The sequence below is a fragment of the Corythoichthys intestinalis genome, chromosome 5 (assembly GCF_030265065.1).
Source record: "Corythoichthys intestinalis isolate RoL2023-P3 chromosome 5, ASM3026506v1, whole genome shotgun sequence".
NCBI classification, from domain to species: domain Eukaryota; kingdom Metazoa; phylum Chordata; class Actinopteri; order Syngnathiformes; family Syngnathidae; genus Corythoichthys; species Corythoichthys intestinalis.
The window spans coordinates 34,693,994-34,713,564 of NC_080399.1; the positions used below are offsets into that span (position 1 = coordinate 34,693,994).

At 40.2% G+C, this 19,571-nt stretch overlaps 2 protein-coding genes across 2 annotated transcripts in view; both read left to right on the forward strand.

Moving 5' to 3' along the window:
* Positions 1-9,446, forward strand: part of LOC130916037 (mucin-2-like) — a 31,993-nt gene extending 22,547 nt beyond the window's left edge. Inside the window, exons 27-44 of the mRNA XM_057836397.1 lie at positions 76-236; positions 554-728; positions 849-1,096; positions 2,365-2,548; positions 2,633-2,843; positions 2,915-3,090; positions 3,201-3,270; positions 5,528-5,628; positions 5,717-5,748; positions 5,829-6,006; positions 6,108-6,212; positions 6,288-6,328; positions 6,414-6,536; positions 7,836-7,934; positions 8,056-8,184; positions 8,829-8,868; positions 8,954-9,077; positions 9,156-9,446. Coding sequence (XP_057692380.1) covers positions 76-236; positions 554-728; positions 849-1,096; positions 2,365-2,548; positions 2,633-2,843; positions 2,915-3,090; positions 3,201-3,270; positions 5,528-5,628; positions 5,717-5,748; positions 5,829-6,006; positions 6,108-6,212; positions 6,288-6,328; positions 6,414-6,536; positions 7,836-7,934; positions 8,056-8,184; positions 8,829-8,868; positions 8,954-9,077; positions 9,156-9,366 — 2,408 coding nt within the window. The 3' untranslated portion in view covers positions 9,367-9,446. The remainder of the gene's footprint in view (positions 1-75; positions 237-553; positions 729-848; positions 1,097-2,364; positions 2,549-2,632; positions 2,844-2,914; positions 3,091-3,200; positions 3,271-5,527; positions 5,629-5,716; positions 5,749-5,828; positions 6,007-6,107; positions 6,213-6,287; positions 6,329-6,413; positions 6,537-7,835; positions 7,935-8,055; positions 8,185-8,828; positions 8,869-8,953; positions 9,078-9,155) is intronic.
* Positions 9,447-14,489: 5,043 nt separating this feature from the next.
* Positions 14,490-19,571, forward strand: part of LOC130916376 (mucin-2) — a 45,457-nt gene continuing 40,375 nt past the window's right edge. Inside the window, exons 1-2 of the mRNA XM_057837060.1 lie at positions 14,490-14,881; positions 17,590-17,890. Coding sequence (XP_057693043.1) covers positions 17,812-17,890 — 79 coding nt within the window. The 5' untranslated portion in view covers positions 14,490-14,881; positions 17,590-17,811. The remainder of the gene's footprint in view (positions 14,882-17,589; positions 17,891-19,571) is intronic.

Genomic DNA, 19,571 nt, shown 5'->3' on the forward strand with positions numbered 1-19,571 from the left:
TCCACTTGGCCAAGGTTGTCATGTATGTATAGATTCACTTTGTTAAGCTCCTTTATTTTTTCTCTAAATTTTCAGGTGAAGTCATTCTGGACAGAGAACACATTGGAGCAGGAGTCTGTCTCACAATCATTTGTTCTGATATTTGCGAGATTCAAAACAAGACTGGACCTTGTTGGACAACGCCCTTGCCTTCACCCACCCCTCCTGTTCCTTCGTGCCCTGATTGGGACGTTGTCGTAAGAAATTACATTTGACTTTACAGTATTTAGTTCTTATCCTAATGTATAGTGATGCCTTGCCATATAAGTAACCCGACTTAGAATATAATATTTATTTTTCTAATTCAATTATCAATGAAGAAACATGATTTGTGATACGAGTATTTTGTGTAACAAGCATGGTCTTGGTACAAATTACATTCATATGGAGGCATCACTCTACACAGGCACAGTACACCGTATACACTGCATATTTTGATGTAATATTCTCTATAATGAAGCATGGTTAATCACATGTGGCTTTTTTTTTTAAACAAACATTCTTTGTTTTCCAGCAAAATGAGACTTTCTGGTTGTGCAACTGCACAATGGCAAGATGCATTGAGAACAACACAATTGAAATTATTCCATACGAATGTCCACCCTTAAAGAACATAACTTGCGCCAATGGAAGGGAACCTGTTCTTGTTTATGATGAAAACTACTGCTGTCAGCATTACGCTTGTGACTGTAAGCCGTTCTGTGTTCATGATCAATTTATGACTAATTGTTCCCTACATGGAATTACAGCCTTTATTTTGGTTGACTTGAAATCTCATTCTTTTTTTTCTAAAATGTTTTTTTTTCCAGGTGAATGTAAAGGCTGGGGAGATCCCCATTACATCACATTTGATGGTCTCTACTACGACTATCAAGGAAACTGTACATATGTCCTAATGGAGGAGATTACGCCAAAACACAACTTAAAGATATATGTTGACAATGTCTACTGTGATGCCACTCAACATGTTTCCTGTCCACGTTCATTAATTATATCCTACAAATCGGACGTCATTGTACTCAAAAGCCAAAACCTTGTTGGAGCAGCACAATTGGAGGTAAGAAAACATTTTGTTACGTGTTGCAATTTTTTTTTAAATTTGTCATAGACAATCAACTATTTTGTCATTTAAAATGCACATTTCGTAAAGTAATTGCGTGTTAATAATTTTAAATTTCGAGCTTTGTTTTGTTGATGACATACATCAAAGTCTGTAATGGTCCCATGTTATTGTGTGGTCAGAAGAACTGTGATATTTTTTTCCCTTAACTAATAGCTAAAGATGTCCCGATAACGTCATTTTCAAAGTATTGGAATCGCCAAAAAAATATCGGACATGCCTTTTTTTTAATATGTGTATATATTTTTTTAATTAAATCGTTTTCGAATTGTATTTAACGTTACAGACAAAATGTCTTACATTCATCCAGAGTCTTTAGTTTTGGCTTAAAGTAGTGCTATCAAATTTATCGCGTAAACGGTGGTAATTAATTGTTTTTAAATTAATCACGTTAAAATATTTAATGCAATTAACGCATGCGCTGCACGACCCACTCACGCACTGTCGCGTTCAATCTATAATGGCGCCGTTTTACCTATATATAGAGCTATCAGGCAGCGTAAAATGAGTAGAGAGAATTTTGGGAGTCTTTGGAGCCTCTTTTTAATTGGCTAAAGCCTTGAAATCCCTCTCTCATCAATTAGAAATATCGTGGGAAGCAATGTGGGGAAGAATGGTAGTGGTTGACCTTTTCCTTAACACCCTATGTTACTTCCCAATGCGGAGAAGATATATCAATTGGTGCCACTACGCACAGTCGTGGTTGCACTTCCCATCATGCATTTGGGCAGAACAGTTAAATGGCTACAGTATCATTTACTGAAAGCTCAACAAATACACTAGATGGCAATATTTAGTCACAATATTCAAAGTCACATTTATCCTTTAAGAATTACAAGTCTTTCTATCTGTGGATCCCTCTCACAGAAAGAATGTTAATAATGTAAATGCCATCTTGAGGATTTATTGTCATAATAAACAAATACAGTACTTATGTACTGTATGTTAAATGTATATATTCGTCTGAGTTTCATTCATTTTTTTTTTCATAATTCATTGCCAAAATGTATATGATTGGGAAAAATTATCGGGAATGATTAGAATTGAATCGGGAGCAAAAAAAAAAGCAATCGGATCGGGAAATATCGGGATCGGCAGATACTCAAACTAAAACGATCGGGATCGGATCGGGAGCAAAAAAAAACATTTTTAGGTCTTTTTACTCTCATGTTTGCCTCAGCCCCATCAGAATTGTGTTTTTCTAGGCCTTCAAAGATGAAAAGCGTTTGAGACTCCCCTATTTACAACAAGGCATCAAAATCTTCAATTCTGACATTGCCTTAGTTGTCGAAATTGTGCCCATCGAAGTGATTATTACGTTTGGATTGAGTGACTTTACCATCAACCTACCCTACAAGTATTTCGACAGCAACACACAGGGTCAATGTGGTAAGCTTTCGATACAAGTTGTTACATTTATACCATCATTACTATTACATAGTCCATTATTATTTGTATTGTGACTGGAACCAGGCACGTGCAACAACAACCAGGCAGATGACTGCATGCTTCCCGGAGGCCAGATTGTGCACAGCTGCAGTGTAATGGCTGACTTTTGGCCAGCTAAAGATATTTACCAACCAAACTGCCAGATGCCATCGGTGATTCCGACAGATGAACCTTTGCCCCCACCCACACTTACACCATGCAAGCCCGATTCTGATTGTAATCTGATCTTGAGCAGGTAGGTTCTCTGTAATGATTTGCTTTATCATTTGCAATGCAGTTTAGTTAACTTGTGTCATTCTTTCACAGTGTGTTTGAAGAATGCCACCCCTCCGTCAACCCTGACAAATATTATCAAGGATGTGTTTTTGACAGCTGCCATGTCTCTAACCCAGCAGTTGAATGCACAAGTTTGCACACGTACGCCGATGCCTGTGCTCAGGCTGGAGTTTGTATACACTGGAGGAATCATACGACACATTGTGGTAAAAAGCTTATTTTATCGAACTGTATTCAGAATCTCAACGTACAGCTTTGTACACTTTGTTGTTCAAGATGAACCAACCAACAAGGATAATATTTTCTTCACATACAGAGAGTGATTGCCCACCTGACAAAGTCTACAAACCATGTGGTCCTGCAGAACAGCCAACCTGTGAAGACAGGTTTGTAGCATTTAACACTAGAACTACGAGGGGTGGACCAGTTGATACAAATCACTTTTGTAACCAGAGATGGGAATTTTGGAAACACTGTGGTCCTCATAAGTCATTGCCATTCACACTCGCAAAACCACAGGGTTGGATTGCTCCAATTCGCATCTTGAGTGTTGGTGGTGGAGGGCTGCCTTGGCTTTGTTGGACAGTGGACCACTCAGTCAGGCAATTGGGCGGACAACCTTTTTACAAATTTCAAAGTTTGCCTACAGTACAAGGGATGGTGTAATAAAAAACAAAACAGTGTTTATGTGGTGACAAATGACACGTCGTCCTTTTCCTGGGACTAGGTGTTGGAGGCTTTTGCCGAAGCAAGTTTTCCTTCTGCGCCAGGCCCGGATCTAGGTTTACCCATCAGAGTTGGCACTAAGATATCTTAAGGGGGCACCCCTAATGCAGGTTTTTTTTTTGTACCCTCTGCATTTCTCCGTGCTTGTGTCCCGTTGAGGATGCATTAATTTTTGGGGGGTTTATTTTTGTTTGTTTGTTTTTCATTCATCTATCTACTTATTCTCGCAGTCAGCGTGATGTCACAATGGCATCATCTCGCATAGCAACGTGTCGCCATTTTGAGATAAGGGCACGCACAGGTAAACATCCGTAGACAAAAGTTGTCTGAAATTCATATATTATTATCACGAGTCACTGCCGACAGACGCGAGGAGGCGACACAACTTAAAATTAGCGTGTATTGGCCTGCAAATCTGCCCATACAAAGTCGCAGCTGATAGCTGGATAAACAATCCAAAGGAATTGCCTGCAGTGGAGTTCGGAGACATCTACAACTACCTCATAAAGTCACCCAGTAAGCTGACCTTTATCAATTACGTGGAATCAGTCCTGTGTCTAACTAAGAAAACTGGTAGTATATAAGGAGTGATTGTTTCTGCCATAACCGGTAATTCGCCTCCAAGCGTTATGTAGCCGTGAACACGTCACGGCAAAATGACCAATTCCCACCAGGCGTATTATACAGCGATTGACCGATCAAAGCAGTTCATGGCAAAAGAAAACTAACGCTTTGTGAGTTGTCAGTTACGGTAGTAATAACCACTGCCTAGTCTATTTAATCCTAGCAGCTAATTGGGGGAAAAAAAAATCGATTGAAGTTTACTCACCAGTAATAAAATGTCAGCTGCAAACGTAAATGTGCCTGGATTTAGGTTCCCACTGGCGAGAATGGTCCACGGAACTGTCTTCTTTTACTGTTCCTCTATTGATTGCTTTCAGCCATTTGCTTGTCCTTTTCTTCTCACGAGGAAGAATGAAGAACTTCAAATGCAGCTCTGAACTCTTCCTTGTGTTACAACCCGCAACACGGCAACTTTTAGTCATTCCGACGGAAAAAAGACCGCAAATAAGACAAAAGTTCAATGCGTTTGTACTACAATGCACAACAGAGCAACTGCTTGTGACATGTGTTTTGCCCCCATTTCAATATGGCGACGCTTTGTTGTGGCTGGTGACGTCATTAATGCCCGGATGTCCGACTGCGAGAATGTGGAGGAGCGAGAGGAAGCGCGCGGATAACAAACGAGGTTGGTGATTGCTTGTTCGGCGTGGTTGCGGCCAACAGTAACCGTTAATCATGCAATAAAAAAGTAGGTGAGACCAACTCTCCGTGAGTCCTCTATATCCAGTGCGATGCTACAATAGATATTCCCGACATTTTGATTGGATGGGCACGACTCACGTCTGGGTGGGCCGTGCTCACCCTGGCCCCCCCATACATCCGGCCCCATTCTGCGCCTTCTTTGCGCCCACATGAGAGCGAGCCAATTCCTTTGCAAGACCCACCAAGAACTCCACCCGTCTCTCTTATATTTAAAATGCTAATTGCAGCTATCAAGAGTGAAGCCCCATCCTTCACACCTAGGCAACAACTACACAGGAGTGTGTAGGGGGGTGGCTTGCTTGATTGCTTGTTTGAGTGGTCTATTGTTTAACAAAGCCTAGTAGTCTGTTTGGTATTGGGGTCATTTGACGCCTTTCTGGTATTTCTTTATACCCCCCCCCCCAAAAAAAAAAAAAAAAAAAAACAGGACTTCCATTGTTAAAAAATGAGTAGCTAAGAATGCAGCACCATTGGGAATTTGTAAAAGATTCAATTTTGTTCTGCTATCATGTGTAGGCTATCATATCCAGTTTAAAATTAGATTGGGAAGTGTTTTAAATGTATTTGTTCTTTTCACAATTATATGAACAGTCCATTTACGCAACGGCTGAACTACATTACTGAAGGCTGCTTCTGTCCTGATGGAATGAAGCTCTTCAACAAAGAGTCTGGCATATGTGTTGATAAGTGCGGTGAGCATATCCTCTTCCCATCGAAGAGCTGACCACCATTACTAATTATAAATTAAAAGGTCTCATCTGATTTCTCATATTCCAACAGGATGTCTTGATCCTGAGGGTATTCCTCGTGAGGTGGGTCTTGAAAGCTTCAATGTCATCATTGCCCTAAAGGACATTTTCAGTAATTCACAGCTGAGTGTTTTTTCTTTCAGTTCAATGAAAGGTTCGAGTACAAGTGCCAAAACTGCATCTGCGAGGAGACCACCAAGACCATAACATGCCAACCTAAAGTGTGCCCAACAAAACCTGTAGCAAACTGCACCGGTCCAGGCTTCATTCTTGTCAACCAGACCAACCCGGCAGACCCGTGCTGCTTTGCCTTAGTTTGCCGTACGATATGAAGCATACGCCCTATATTTTTGGGGGCATATACTGTATAATCTTTCAAATACAGGTGGTCTTAGGTATTTGTCATTTCATCATGTTCACAGGTTGTCAAAGTAACATGTGCCCACCTATCGACATGGAGTGTCCAATTGGTTATACCGTCGTTGTCAATGTGCCACAAGGGAAATGTTGTCCAGAACACACATGTGGTGAGCTCTTATTTATGGTTAAAATACCTAAATTATGACTACTGATAGGCCTAATCTATTCATTCTCTATTCTAGAACCGAAACGAGTTTGTGTCCACAAAAATGCAGAGTATGAGGTACAGTATTAGATATGGTTATTTAACATATGCAAATGTAATGCATCATACACACATTATAAACACATCTGCTTGATTTTTCTAGCCTGGTGAGTTGGTTCCTGTGGCTCCATGTCAGGAGTGTACCTGTACAAATATTGTGGACCCAAATAATGGTTTATTACAAATAAATTGCGAGGTTCAGCAATGTCAAGAAATATGTGAACAGGTATGTAAAAAGAAATAGAGTAGTAATCCATCCATTAACCTTTACAGGGCATTCATTTAACTTATTGGCAATCCATTTTGAATGAGAAGCTGAGCGCGAGTATATATATGGCAGAAAACACTCAGGTGACTTGAAGTTCCGCTCTGAGAGCCCCAATTTGGCCAACTTTCAAAATTGTCCGATATGCATGTGTGATACATCATTGGAAAGCTTAAAATCTCAATTTTCTGGGGGAAGAAAAATTTGAACAGGAGGACATTTTTAAGAAATTAAAATTTAAACAGCGAATCCCTATCTGGAGTTGAGAGCATGAAAGAGCAGAATTAAAGACGCCATGACTTTAACGTGATATTATTGCGTATTTACCTTGTTTCGATCCAAAAACTCCATATACCATGTATCACTGAGTGTCAAGACAAAGCGGTGAATGGCCACAGCTGGATTTTTGGGGGATTTTATGGGTGAAACATGGTAAAATAACAAGGGTCACGATGCAGAAATCGCAGACATCAAGGAGTGGTCGACATTTTCTTTTTCATATATTTACCATTTCAAAAGTCTTTTTTTCCCATTTTTCTTTGTTTGGATCGATTATTTATCATCTAAGATATCGGAGAAAATGCGAGAGTAACAAAAAAAAAATACAATTAAGCGATAGTTATGAGGTAGATATCCGTGACTTTTTTACAGACACCATTTTTTTCATTGTGACATAATTTGTTTAAAAGATTAAAATATGCGAGTGAATAATTTTTTAAAGTCGTTTTTTTTTATTTTTTTTTTTTAAACGAAATATTAGACATCAATTAATGACTCAAAGCTAAAAATGACACATATTTTGAATAATAAATACAATTAGTTACCTTCGTTTTATGGCTGGGTTGAAACAAAAGCGGTTGCGCGACGTCTGTAAACGGGGGTTTCCAGGGTAAAACGGACAAATTTAAAATAGTTCGGGGGCTTAATGCGCCATGAATCTGCTATGGCAGCATATACACATATTCTTCTATCGAACACAACAGTTGTTTTGCCTTAAAATACAGCAGTTTTATATAAAGAGGCGTGCAAGAGCAGAAACTGCTTTTTCAGTCTTGTCTGTTTTCCGCCATATGTATTTTTGTTGTTGTTGTTGGTGGTGTTTTTTTGTTGTTGTTTTTTTTGCAGCCTTGCATCATTCATATTGCCATACAATATTGATTCAACCAAAAAAAACAGTCAAACTAATTTTGCCTAATTTGGGCTAATTACCTAACTATTAATTAACTGAACCCAAAGGTCAAAGTTTATCCTGTTTTTCAGGGTTATAGATATACAGAACCCAGGACAAATGAGTGTTGTGGAAGATGTACACAGACACACTGCATCTTCAATGTTAGTGGTACTGAGCAGTTGCTGAGGGTGAGTGGGAGGACTTTAAATGTTATACTTTCAATCAAAAGGATAACAATAGTGACTAAACCAGCAATTGCCATGTTCATGGTGCATATTTAGTACTAACTGTGTCAATCATCGTTTTCAGCAAGGTGATTCGTGGTCTCCACCGGATGATAAGTGTGAAAGTTACACATGTGTGAGCAACGGTGATACTTTTACAGCCATCAGCACACGGATTGTGTGTCCGCCATTTCAGCCAAGCAACTGCCAACCTGTAAGTTTCACTATTAGAAAATACAGATAGTCCCCGGGTTACGAACGATTTCCGTTCCTAGGCTGGTTACACAACCCTAATTTCCGCGTAAATCGGAATTACCCCTTGACATACACCAAGATACACCTCGAATCTCAGAATAACTGCCCAAAAACATGTATTATACGTCATATTAATAAAAGAAGTCAAAAAAATACTGTGAGGTATGTTATGTTGAATGCCGTTACATTCAATGACTATTCGGGCTTTAAAATACATAAATACTCAGGCTTCACTCATGAGTGAGTCGCCTTGCTGAGTGAAAAGGGCATTGTGGAAAGAGTAAGGAAGTGAGAGAAGGAGTCCGCGCTGGGGGGAAGCAGCAGCAGTAGCATGAGAACAAGGAAGTGGGACCTGATGCTGTCAGGAACTGCAGGACGGCAGCGACACTGCTGGGGGCGGAGCGGCTCCTCACATTGCAAGAACTAGGTACTGTTTATGCAATTAAAAAAAAAATTAAAAAGGACTGGAGACAGAATGGTGGACGAGTCTCCGGCATCGTAAAGTCGAAATCACGTGAGTCGTAACCTGGGGACTACCTGTAATTCAAAATCAAAAGTGTCTCATCATGGTGTATATATATACCATACTTTTTTGTCCTTTAGGGCACCATTCAAACTTCAGCTAATGGATGTTGTCAAACTTGTGAGTATTCGTGCCACCCATGTTTTTTTCTACTGTGAATGATGTCTCCGAAAGTGCGCTAATTTTGTTTTTCTTTTTTAAAAAGGTGTGGAGCAGGAGAAGGCTTGCAAGCCCGTGCCTAACAAAGTGTACATCACGCATAAGAGCTGCCAATCATTCGAAGCGTTAGATATTCCATATTGTGAAGGATCTTGTAACACTTATACAAAGTAAGTCATAGAAGATCTAAAAAAACACAAATACATTTTAATATTGATTGATCTTGTGTTATGTGTCTCCTCCTGCAGATACTCAGAGGAGACGTCCACCCTGCAGCCTACCTGCAACTGTTGTAAGGGGGTCAGATCTAGCAACCGCACAGTCAATTTACTTTGCCTGAATGGTGACATTGTTCCGTATTCCTATATTCACGTTGACGAGTGTAAATGCACCCTCAGCGACTGCGCCAGAACTGCAGCATCTCCCGTTCGGCGGAGACGAAGCTTTACTCTCTTGTAATTTCCATTGTACCTTGAGCCAAGAGTTGTAACTATAATTGTCACACTTGAACAGTTGTCTATACTCAAAATTAAATAAAACTACAGCATCTCATTCCTCCTGTGTGTTTTTGGTTTTACACTTCAAATAAAAAATGTTCACAGACCCCTTTTCAAATTCCAAGCTTTTGTGGTATGAAAAAAATTTGATTATACTTTTGTGAAAATCGTAAATTTCTGATTGAGAGGACGACCTAGTTCATTGTTGCTACTGTTTCATTTTCAATGTCAAGCAACTCCTCCAAGAATAAACATTGTTGTGGTCCACACCTACAGTACAAGATAAGGAAGCTCCACTGGCTTTTGTCTTAGCGTGCCATTGGGCATTATTTGTTTTCCAAATTTCGTACTTAGGACAGTTTTGACAAAGAGGCTGGACTGTTCCAAATGTTGTGAATACATATTGACACAAGGATGTTTAACTTCAATATGTGCAATCATGACACAAAGCTAAACTATCAGTGACTCATTGGCTTTACACAAATAGAAATGTTCGCTTATGATGACTTTGGCGTTAGAAAAGATTAGCAAAAATATATATCTTATGGATAAACAAAAGTCAAATATACGAATGTACAGTACATAGGACTTTTGTTATCAGCCCAGAGGATGCGTTCACAAATTGTTGCAGAGGCACATTTCCTTAAGAACTGGAAAGTGATAAATCATCAATATGGCCACAACACACTAAAGCCATTGAAATCAAAGACTGGATAGTGACATGCACAGGTGCGCTCTACAGTCTCCCAGCTTGATTTAATGTCACTATGCAATGACAAAGTTGACTAAAGCTACGTTCATACTGCAGGTCTTAATGCCCGAATCCGATTTTTTCGTGTTTTTCCGACTCCAGTGAGGCATGAACCTGATGGTCTGAACGGGAAAAGTTGCATAGAAGTGGACCATTTCAAATCCGATCTGGGTCAGTTTCGAATGTGATTGAAATCCAATCTGGGCCACATTTTTCCAGAACGTCACGGCGGTCTGAACTGGCAAGTCTCCCAAATCGGAATTCATGCATCAAATACGTCATCAAAGAGCAAGAGAGACGGCGCGCTATGGTAGCATTGCAGCTGTCCGTTAGCATCTAGCTTGCCTTGAACACGGCTTTTGGGGAAGGTCGGGCTTGGCAACAGTCATAAAAAAATAAAAACGGGTTGAGGATAAGCCTGAGAAGGATCGGTTTTCTCTCTGCTCTATATGAGCAATATTTCAAGATTGCTTACACAGCCGAGAGTCAGGGCAAACTGACCGTATGTGTGTGTGACATGCACGAACAGTCCGTGCATTCTATCGATCCACAGAAACTTTTAAAGCTGTAATGTGAAGTAAGGTTGGACAACCATGTTTTTGAATAATATCAATGGCTAAACATTTATAAGCATATTTTCGTTATTTTTTTTTTAACGCAACCCTTCCAGATTCTTTGTTTAACCCATAGCAACACCCTTGACAACGAAAATGCTTTTCTTCGGCAATCTTCGGAAATTACGTCACACGGGGAAGTGCGAGGGAAGTCCGCCATAGAACAGTATTGTTTGTTGCATTGCTTCTCGGTAAGATGCCACGGCGGTGTGTGGCGATGTTTTGTTCTCACTCAAACGAAAAGTTGTATGAGTGGCCAAAGGATAGCAGGGCACGTAAATGGACATCTTTCGTTCGCACGAAGCGAATGAATTTCTCGCCATCATCGAGTAGTGTTCTCTGCTGCAAACACTTCGAAGATGCCTGCTTCCTTAACCGGTCTGCTCATGATCAAGGATTTGCCAAAAAGTAAGTGTGATTTTTGGATAGATGACTGATGACTTTGTCAAAGCAGAGCTGCCAACTGTTGTGGGATGTACAGTAGAAGCTAGCGACGTTACCCGAAAGCCACCTCGTGGCAATAGTCGTGGCATAGTTGTTGTTGTGTTCGCTAGTGTTACGTCCCAAGGACGGCTCGCGAAGGGCGTAACATAAAGCGAGCCACACAATTTCACAAGTGGCACAAAATTTACACAACAATCAAACTTGCAATGAATATGTACAAAATGTAGATGAAGCGCGGCTTCAGGGTAAGCCCAGGCCAAAACAACAAACAAAAGGAATCTACACTTGAACCCCACCCGCTAACTAAACTCTGATCATGAAAAAGAACGAAGAAAAGACAGCCACTAACCTAGCTTCTTACGCTAAAAAAAACAGGAGAAAACGGGTTGAACAGAAATGGCGACTTACCCCTTTTTGCTTCAGTGGTCTTATTTACAGTGGTGAACAAAAACGATCCAATAACGAATAAACACAAAAGACCTCACCGAAAAAGCAGGAGTGTATCCGACTAGCGATCAAATGCAAACGAGCGTGAATGGCGAGCAAACAGCTGGCGAGGAGGACCGTGGCAGAATGCTGTCAAATGTGACCGTTGACAGCTCAAGTCCCGCAGTGAATCATGGGAAATGTAGTCTCGGGACAACACTGAAGTGGTGCTTTGTAATCTGTTCGCTTGTGTGAAAAAACTACATTTCCTCACGCCATTAGACGCCACTTCCTGCCGATAGCCCCAGCTAGGAAGTAGTAGTAGCTGGTAGTACGAGGCGAGGCGGAGATGAGCGAGAAGCAAAACTTCGCGGTCGAATGTGGCGGCAGTCCGCTATTATTTTGTTTTCTTATTGTTGCCACAATAAAGTGGAGAAAGCCATCAACGACTCATCTCCTTCTTTCCCCCCGACGTTTTTATATTATTATTTTATATGCACAAGAGCTGCAGGATCTGCCAAAATGAACATGCAGTCTGATTATTATTTTTTTAAACAATGTCATCAGATAGACAAAAACATAAAATTATGTGCAAATTAGATGCCACTTCCTGCCGATAGGCCCAGCTAGGAAGTAGTAGTAGCTGGTAGTACGAGGCGAGGCGGTAGATGAGCGAGAAGCAAAACTTCGCGGTCGAATGTGGCGGTAGTCTGCTATTATTTTGTTTTCTTATTGTTACCACAATAAAGTGGAGAAAGCCATCAACGACTCATCTCCTTCTTTCCCCCCAACGTTTTTATGTTATTATTTTATATGCACGAGAGCTGCAGGATCTGCCAAAATGAGCATGCAGTCTGATTATTATTTTTTTAAACAATGTCATCAGATAGACAAAAACATAAAATTATGTGCAAATGCCTGCATCTTCCAATCATGAAAATAATAACAGCCTATATCTTACCAATCTTGTAATCTCGATGGGTCTTGTCTCCATTCCATGTCAGGTAGTCTAGGCACATTGTTTGCATCCTGATTAGCGTCTGGCTAATACATGTTAGGTCCAACATAAAATTCCAACCTCCTCTCCTTCTTCCAACTCTTCAAAAACTTGGATCTCCTCCCTTGCGCTCGAACTATTGCTTATATCGCTGTTTGAATCATTGTTTGAAGGGCTTTGTATGGCGGCCATATGGAGCGCTGCCATCGCTGTTCTCGGTGTGACGTATCACTTCCGGGTTCGTCCCCTTTCAGGCTCGAACTTCGGAAACGCGATTATTTTGTCAAATATACAACATGTAAATTATTTTTTCATGCTTTATTTGTTGGACAATGTTTAATTATTTTAATTGTGACCCTATTTGGCATGTTATGAAATTACTTCACATTACTGCTTTAATATAAGCCTAAACGGGGATAATTTATGTCTGTTATTTGTGTCCTCTTTTTGGAAATCCAAAATATGATCGCCCTGGAATGACGGATGACAGCCAGCATGTGTAGTCTTTTGTTTTGATGCTTCTTGCTCAGCGCATGTCGGACTGCGAATTAAGTGCGCATGTGTAATACTTGAATGGTCTCAATGGACAAAGGCAGTCTGAATGGGCACGCCAAAAAAACAGATGTGACAAAAAATCAGATTTGTGCATTAAGACCTGCAGTATGAACGTAGCCTAAGTGTATTTTTCACAGAAACAGTTACCTTTTCAATGGATGACTAACGTGCATGTAAAATTACATACAGTCACGAATAAACTACATTACACATACAGTATATTAGGATTTAGCTATAATTTAACCAAGAATTACCTAGCAGATTAATATTTACTGTCAATTAATTGTTACACAGGTCTCCCATCTGCTCCTAAATGGGGGTATTTCACCCCTAAAATTTGACACAATCATTTTTTTCAAAATGCACCTGCGAAGTAGGACTTTTGCAGATTTATTTTTTTTTAATTATTATTGCAGGATCTGCTTAATGTTGGGTGAAAATTTGGCCGGGCTCCCTTATGCCGCTCCGCAGCTGTGCCGCCTGAAATTGCCCTCTCCCGATATTGTACCCCAACTATTTTGAAGCGCTGCTGAATTGTTTTGTGGCTGACAAATTTCTGCTCTACACTTAAGCTCAATTGTTGGCAGCAATGTGCAAATAAGTAGGTAAAGCATTGCATTTATCAGTAATATAGTAAAAATGAGTGGAATTGAAAATATTGACAGGGTTCCTCCAGCTCATTGAAAGTTAAATTCAAGACTTATTAATGTTGTTTGAAACCAACCGACAACAAACCAAAATTGTGGCCGGGGGAGGGCACAACAGGACGTCAAGTACTGTGATCTAGTCGTTGCTAAAAGTCACCCCAATCGATCGTATGACATCCGACTAGTGGAGCCACATAAACAACACAGAGTATCGGGAAGTGATATCACTTGATTTTTTTTGTTTTATTCTTACAAAAAAAATAAACCATCCATCCATCCATCCATCCATCCATCCATCCATCCATCCATCCATCCATCCATCCATCCATCCATCCATCCATCCATCCATCCATCCATCCATCCATCCATCCATCCATCCATCCATCCATCCATCCATCCATCCATCCATCCATCCAGGCCCGGAGTGACTAATCGGGAGCTTCTGGACGATTCCAGAAGGGCCGGCTGGCCAGATGGGCCGGTCCGGGTTTTATTTAAAAAAAAAAAAAAATTACACTGTTATCATTTTTTGTTTGGTATTTATTTATGACAGTGTCACTGAGTATAACTTACATTCTGTTACCGCTGTCCCCGTGGGCAGTCTTAAAAAAAAAAAAAAAAAAAACTATTATTTTTTTCCCCAGACTCATCCTCACGTGTGCAGACGAAAAATACAGCATGCAGCTCCGCCCCCTAATTGTAGTCTGTATTGAGCCAAATTAGCTGCTATCTCGGTGCTCGGATGGATAAAAAGAGCAAGGGTGGCGCTGAAAATTAAGAATTAAAAAGAGAAAAGCACTCGTGAAAGAATCGGCAAAATGCGCGAAAATAGCTAATTTTTTTCATGCAACGACCTTGCGGCCTCAAACTACAGAGGATTACAACGAAAGTGGTAAGGCCGGATGGCGAATAAAATGCAACTTGCACCGTGTGATACGACAATATGTAATTGTGGAAACTTTGGCTTCTTGTAGCACCTCACAAGGGATATGTAGCAGCAAGCATTAGCCATAATGAACACACCACAGGTGCAGAGCTGGAAGGTAGGATTGCCATGTAGTTCAGCGAGTGAACATTAGAATGAATATATTCAATTACGTGGCGTTTTTAAAGTGGAAATGGAAAATGGATAATAGTATCATTAGAAGTTGTTACAATGTGCAATACGTATTCTTTATTTTTCATATTGTTATGTTGCTATGTTTGTTTTATCTGTAAACACTCATTTTGTTAATATTTGATGTTGCAGAAAAGGTCTTATTTATTCATTTATTTTAGGGCTGTCAAAATTAATGCGTTAACGGGCGGTAATTAATTTTTTAAATGAATCACGTTAAAATATTTGACGCAATTAACGCACATGCCCTGCTCAGACAGATTTAAATGACAGTACAATGACATGCCCACTTGTTAATTGTGTTTTATGGAGTTTTGCCGCCCTCCGCTGGCGCTTGGGTGCGACTGATTTTATAGGCTTCAGCACCCATGAGCATTGTGTAAGTAATTATTGACATCAACAATGGCGGGCTACTAGTTTATTTTTTGATTGAAAATTTTACAAATTTTAATAAAACGAAAACATTAAGAGGGGTTTTAATATAAAATTTCTATAACTTGTACTAACATTTATCTTTTAAGAACTACAAGTCTTTCTATCCATGGATCGCTTTAACAGAATGTTAATAATGTTAATGCCATCTTGTTGATTTATTGTTATAATAAACAAATACAGTCCTTATGTACCTTATGTTGAATGTATATATCCATCTTGTGTCTTATCTTTCCATACCAACAATAATTTACAGAAAACTATGGCATATTTTATAGATGGTTTGAATTGCGATTAATTACGATTAATTTTCAAGCTGTAATTAACTCGATCAAAAATTTTAATCGTTTGACAGGCCTAATTTATTTTCCAAATGTATCATTTAATATAGTTTTTTTTAAAATCCATTTTTAAATTTGTTCAAAATATGTTGTGTTGCACTTGTTAAAATAAAGCCACCTTGTTAAACAACCATTACCTGCACTGAATTGGAATACACAGAATTACAGTACACGGCTTTAGAGAACACTGAACTTAACACGTCTATGCATAATGACATAATTTTAAATGAGTGGGCCGGTCTGAGGCATGAAATTCCAGGGCCGAAAATGAGTTCCACTCCGGCCCTGCATCCATCCATCCATCCATCATCTTCCGCTTAATCTAGGGTCGATTCGCGGCTTTAGCAGGGAACCCCAGACTTCCCTCTCTCCAGCCTCTTCAACCAGCTCCTCTGGCGGGATCCCAGGCACTCCCAGGCCAGCCGAGAGACATCGTCTCTCCAGCGTGTCCTGGGTCCTCCCCGGGGCCTTCTGCTGGTGGGACATGCCCGGAACACCTCTCCAGGGAGGCGTCCAGGAGGCATCCGAACCAGATCCCCCGAGCCACCTCAACCGGCTCCTCTCGAAGCGGAGTAGTAGCGGCTCGACACTGAGTCCCTCCCGCATCACCGAGCTTCTCACCCTATCTCTAAGGGAGAGCCCAGCCACCCTGCGGAGGAAATTCATTTCGGCCGCTTGTATTCGGGCTATTGTTCTTTCGGTCACGACCCACAGCTCGTGAAAAAGTAATTACTTACAACTACAAATGACTTCTCCCAAAAAGTTTTTGAGTTAGTCACTCAGTTACCTCATTGTAAGAGTAACTTTTTATTCAGCAAAGTAACTTACATTACTTTTCATGTTCTACATGTTATTACATTATACATTCTATAACATCTTTCACATCAAAGTGTTTATATTAACTGACTGAAATGCTTATTTCATTCCGCTAAAAAAATAATACGAAAAAAAAAAAAACGTAGGTCACACATTTTACTTATTTTACTTTAAAAAAAAAAAAAAAAATTCAAATTTCACCTATATAAAAGTGGAACGGTATAAAAACTTTAACATGAACCGTGACCTCTCTACCGAGGTACATACTGATCGTGCAACAGCTCACCAAAGTGATCCCTCCTATTTAACTGCAGACTAACAAACTGTTAGTGTTAGGTTTCAGATTTAAATTTTAAAGGGTGATTCCATAATTATGTCCTCAAAATTGAGTTATCCCAATTTTTTCTGAGTGATTTGAAAAAGTATCTGTTACTGATGCAGAGTTTCTTTTGTCAATCTTTATTTCAATGTTTCCTAAAGCTAGAAAGTCGCCATTTAAAATGAATTTAGTCTGCGATCATGTCAATGATTTGCCTTTTTTCTATACAATAAACAACTGTGTGAACATCCCCTCAGACTGACCATTCCATACTTTTTGTCAAATGTTGCATTATGTGTCCCTATTCCCTCCGTCTGCATGTTAATTCTGTCAGTACGGCTGCATTTTCAATAAGCATCAAAATACAACCAATTCCAAAATCCCCTATGGCATAGCAGAATTGTTCCAGCATTAAAAGATATTCAGGTCTATCACTTTGCATGACCATGTATCTGAACAGGACAGGTTTTAAAAACAAAAAGTATCTGGCTAATATTAGTCAATGCATGCTCTGCCGATTTTAATAGATAAAGAGGCACAACCCACTGCTTAAAATGTTCTGGTTGACTGAGAACAGTATACACTCTTTAAATACCCTTTCAATACACTTTCATCCTACTGGTATAAAATATTGGAAGTACACATACAATATAGGGAATACATTTCCACAATTCATCAGCATTGATACTATGGCAAGGCCATTTCAAATGTTTGTTTTACTTATAGGAGGCTGTAGAGTGATGTCATAAGATTATGCTGTATCAAAGGATCGCCATGATACTCCACACGGAGATGTGTCAGTGTTGTTACAAGAAACCTCTTCATACATGTGTGATGAGGTGCTGACACCCACTATGTAACAATGTTACCCCTCCTAAACTGCAAACAGCCAGTGAAGTATATTACATGGTGCTAGTCATTAGGGACTAGTTCACCTAGTTGACTCTGATGGAAGCAAGAAGAATGGCGCTTGGATGGGTGATATCATGCCTCAGCCTCTACTTTGGACTGTCTGCTGCATCCACGGGTACGTACTGAAATAGGCTCAGATGGACTCTTCATTTGGTGCTTATATACAGGGGGGCAAATAAGTATTTAGTCAACCACCAATAGTGCAGGTTCTCCTACTTGAAAAGATTAGAGAGGCCTGTAATTGTCAACATGGGTAAACCTCAACCATGAGAGACAGAATGTCGAAAGAAAATCACTTTGTTTGATTTTTAAAGAATTTATTTCCAAATTAGAGTGGAAAATTACTATTTGGTCACCTACAAACAAGCAAGATTTCTGGCTGTCACAGAGGTCTAACGAGGTCTAACGAGGCTGCACTCGTTACCTGTATTAATGGCACCTGTTTTAACTCATTATCGGTATAAAATACACCTGGCCACCATCTCAGTCAGTCACACTCCAAACTCCACTATGGCCAAGACCAAAGAGCTGTCGAAGGACACCAGAGACATACTTGTAGACCTGCAGACTGAATCTGCAATAGATAAAACGCTTGGTGTAAAGAAATCAACTGTGGGAGCAATTATTAGAAAATGGAAGACATACAAGACCACTGATAATCTCCCTCGATCTGGGGCTCCATGCAAGATCTCACCCCGTGGCGTCAAAATGATAACAAGAACGGTGAGCAAAAATCCTAGAACCGCACGGGGGGACCTAGTGAATGACCTACAGGGAGCTGGGACCACAGTAACAAAGGCTACCATTAGTAACACAATCCACCGCCGGGTTCTCAAATCCTGCACTGCCAGACGTGTCCCCCTGCAAAAGGCAGTACACGCGCAGGCCCCTTTGCGGTTCGCTAGAGAGCATTTGGATGATCCAGAAGAGGACTGATAGAATGTGTTATGGTCAGATGAAACCAAAATAGAACTTTTTGGTGGAAGCACAGGTTCTCGTGTTTGGAGGAGAAAGAATACTGAATTGCATCCGAAGAATACCATACCCACTGTGAAGCATGGGGGTGGAAACATCATGCTTTGGGACTGTTTTTCTGCAAAGGGACAAGGAAAGGAAAGGAATGAATGGGGCCATGTATCGAGATATTTGGAGTGAAAATCTCCTCCCATCATCAAGGGCATTGAAGATGAGACGTGGCTGGGTCTTTCAGCATGACAATGATCGCAAACACACAGCCATTGCAACAAAGGAGTGGCTTCGTAAGAAGCATTTCAAGGTCCTGGAGTGGCCTAGCCAGTCTCCAGATCTCAACCCCATAGAAAAATCTGTGGAAGGAGTTGAAAGTCAGTGTTGTGTCACTGATAGTAGTAGCCTTTGTTACTGTGGTCCCAGCTCTCTGTAGGTCATTCACTAGGTCCCTCCGTGTGGTTCTGGGATTATTGCTCACCGTTCTTGTTATCTTTTTGACGCCACGGGGTGAGGAGGGAGTTGAAAGTCCATGTTGCCCAACGACAGCCCCAAAACATCATTGCTCTAGGGGAAATCTGCATGGAGGAATGGGCCAAATTACCAGCAACAGTGTGTGAAAAGCTTGTGAAGAGTTACAGAAAACGTTTGGCCTCCGTTATTGCCAACAAAGGGTACATAACAAAGTATTGAGATGAGCTTTTGGTATTGACGAAATACTTATTTTCCACCATGATTTGCAAATAAGTTCTTTAAAAATCAAACAATGTGATTTTCTGTTTTTTTTTTCCACATTCTGTCTCTCATGGTTGAGGTTTACCCATGTTGAC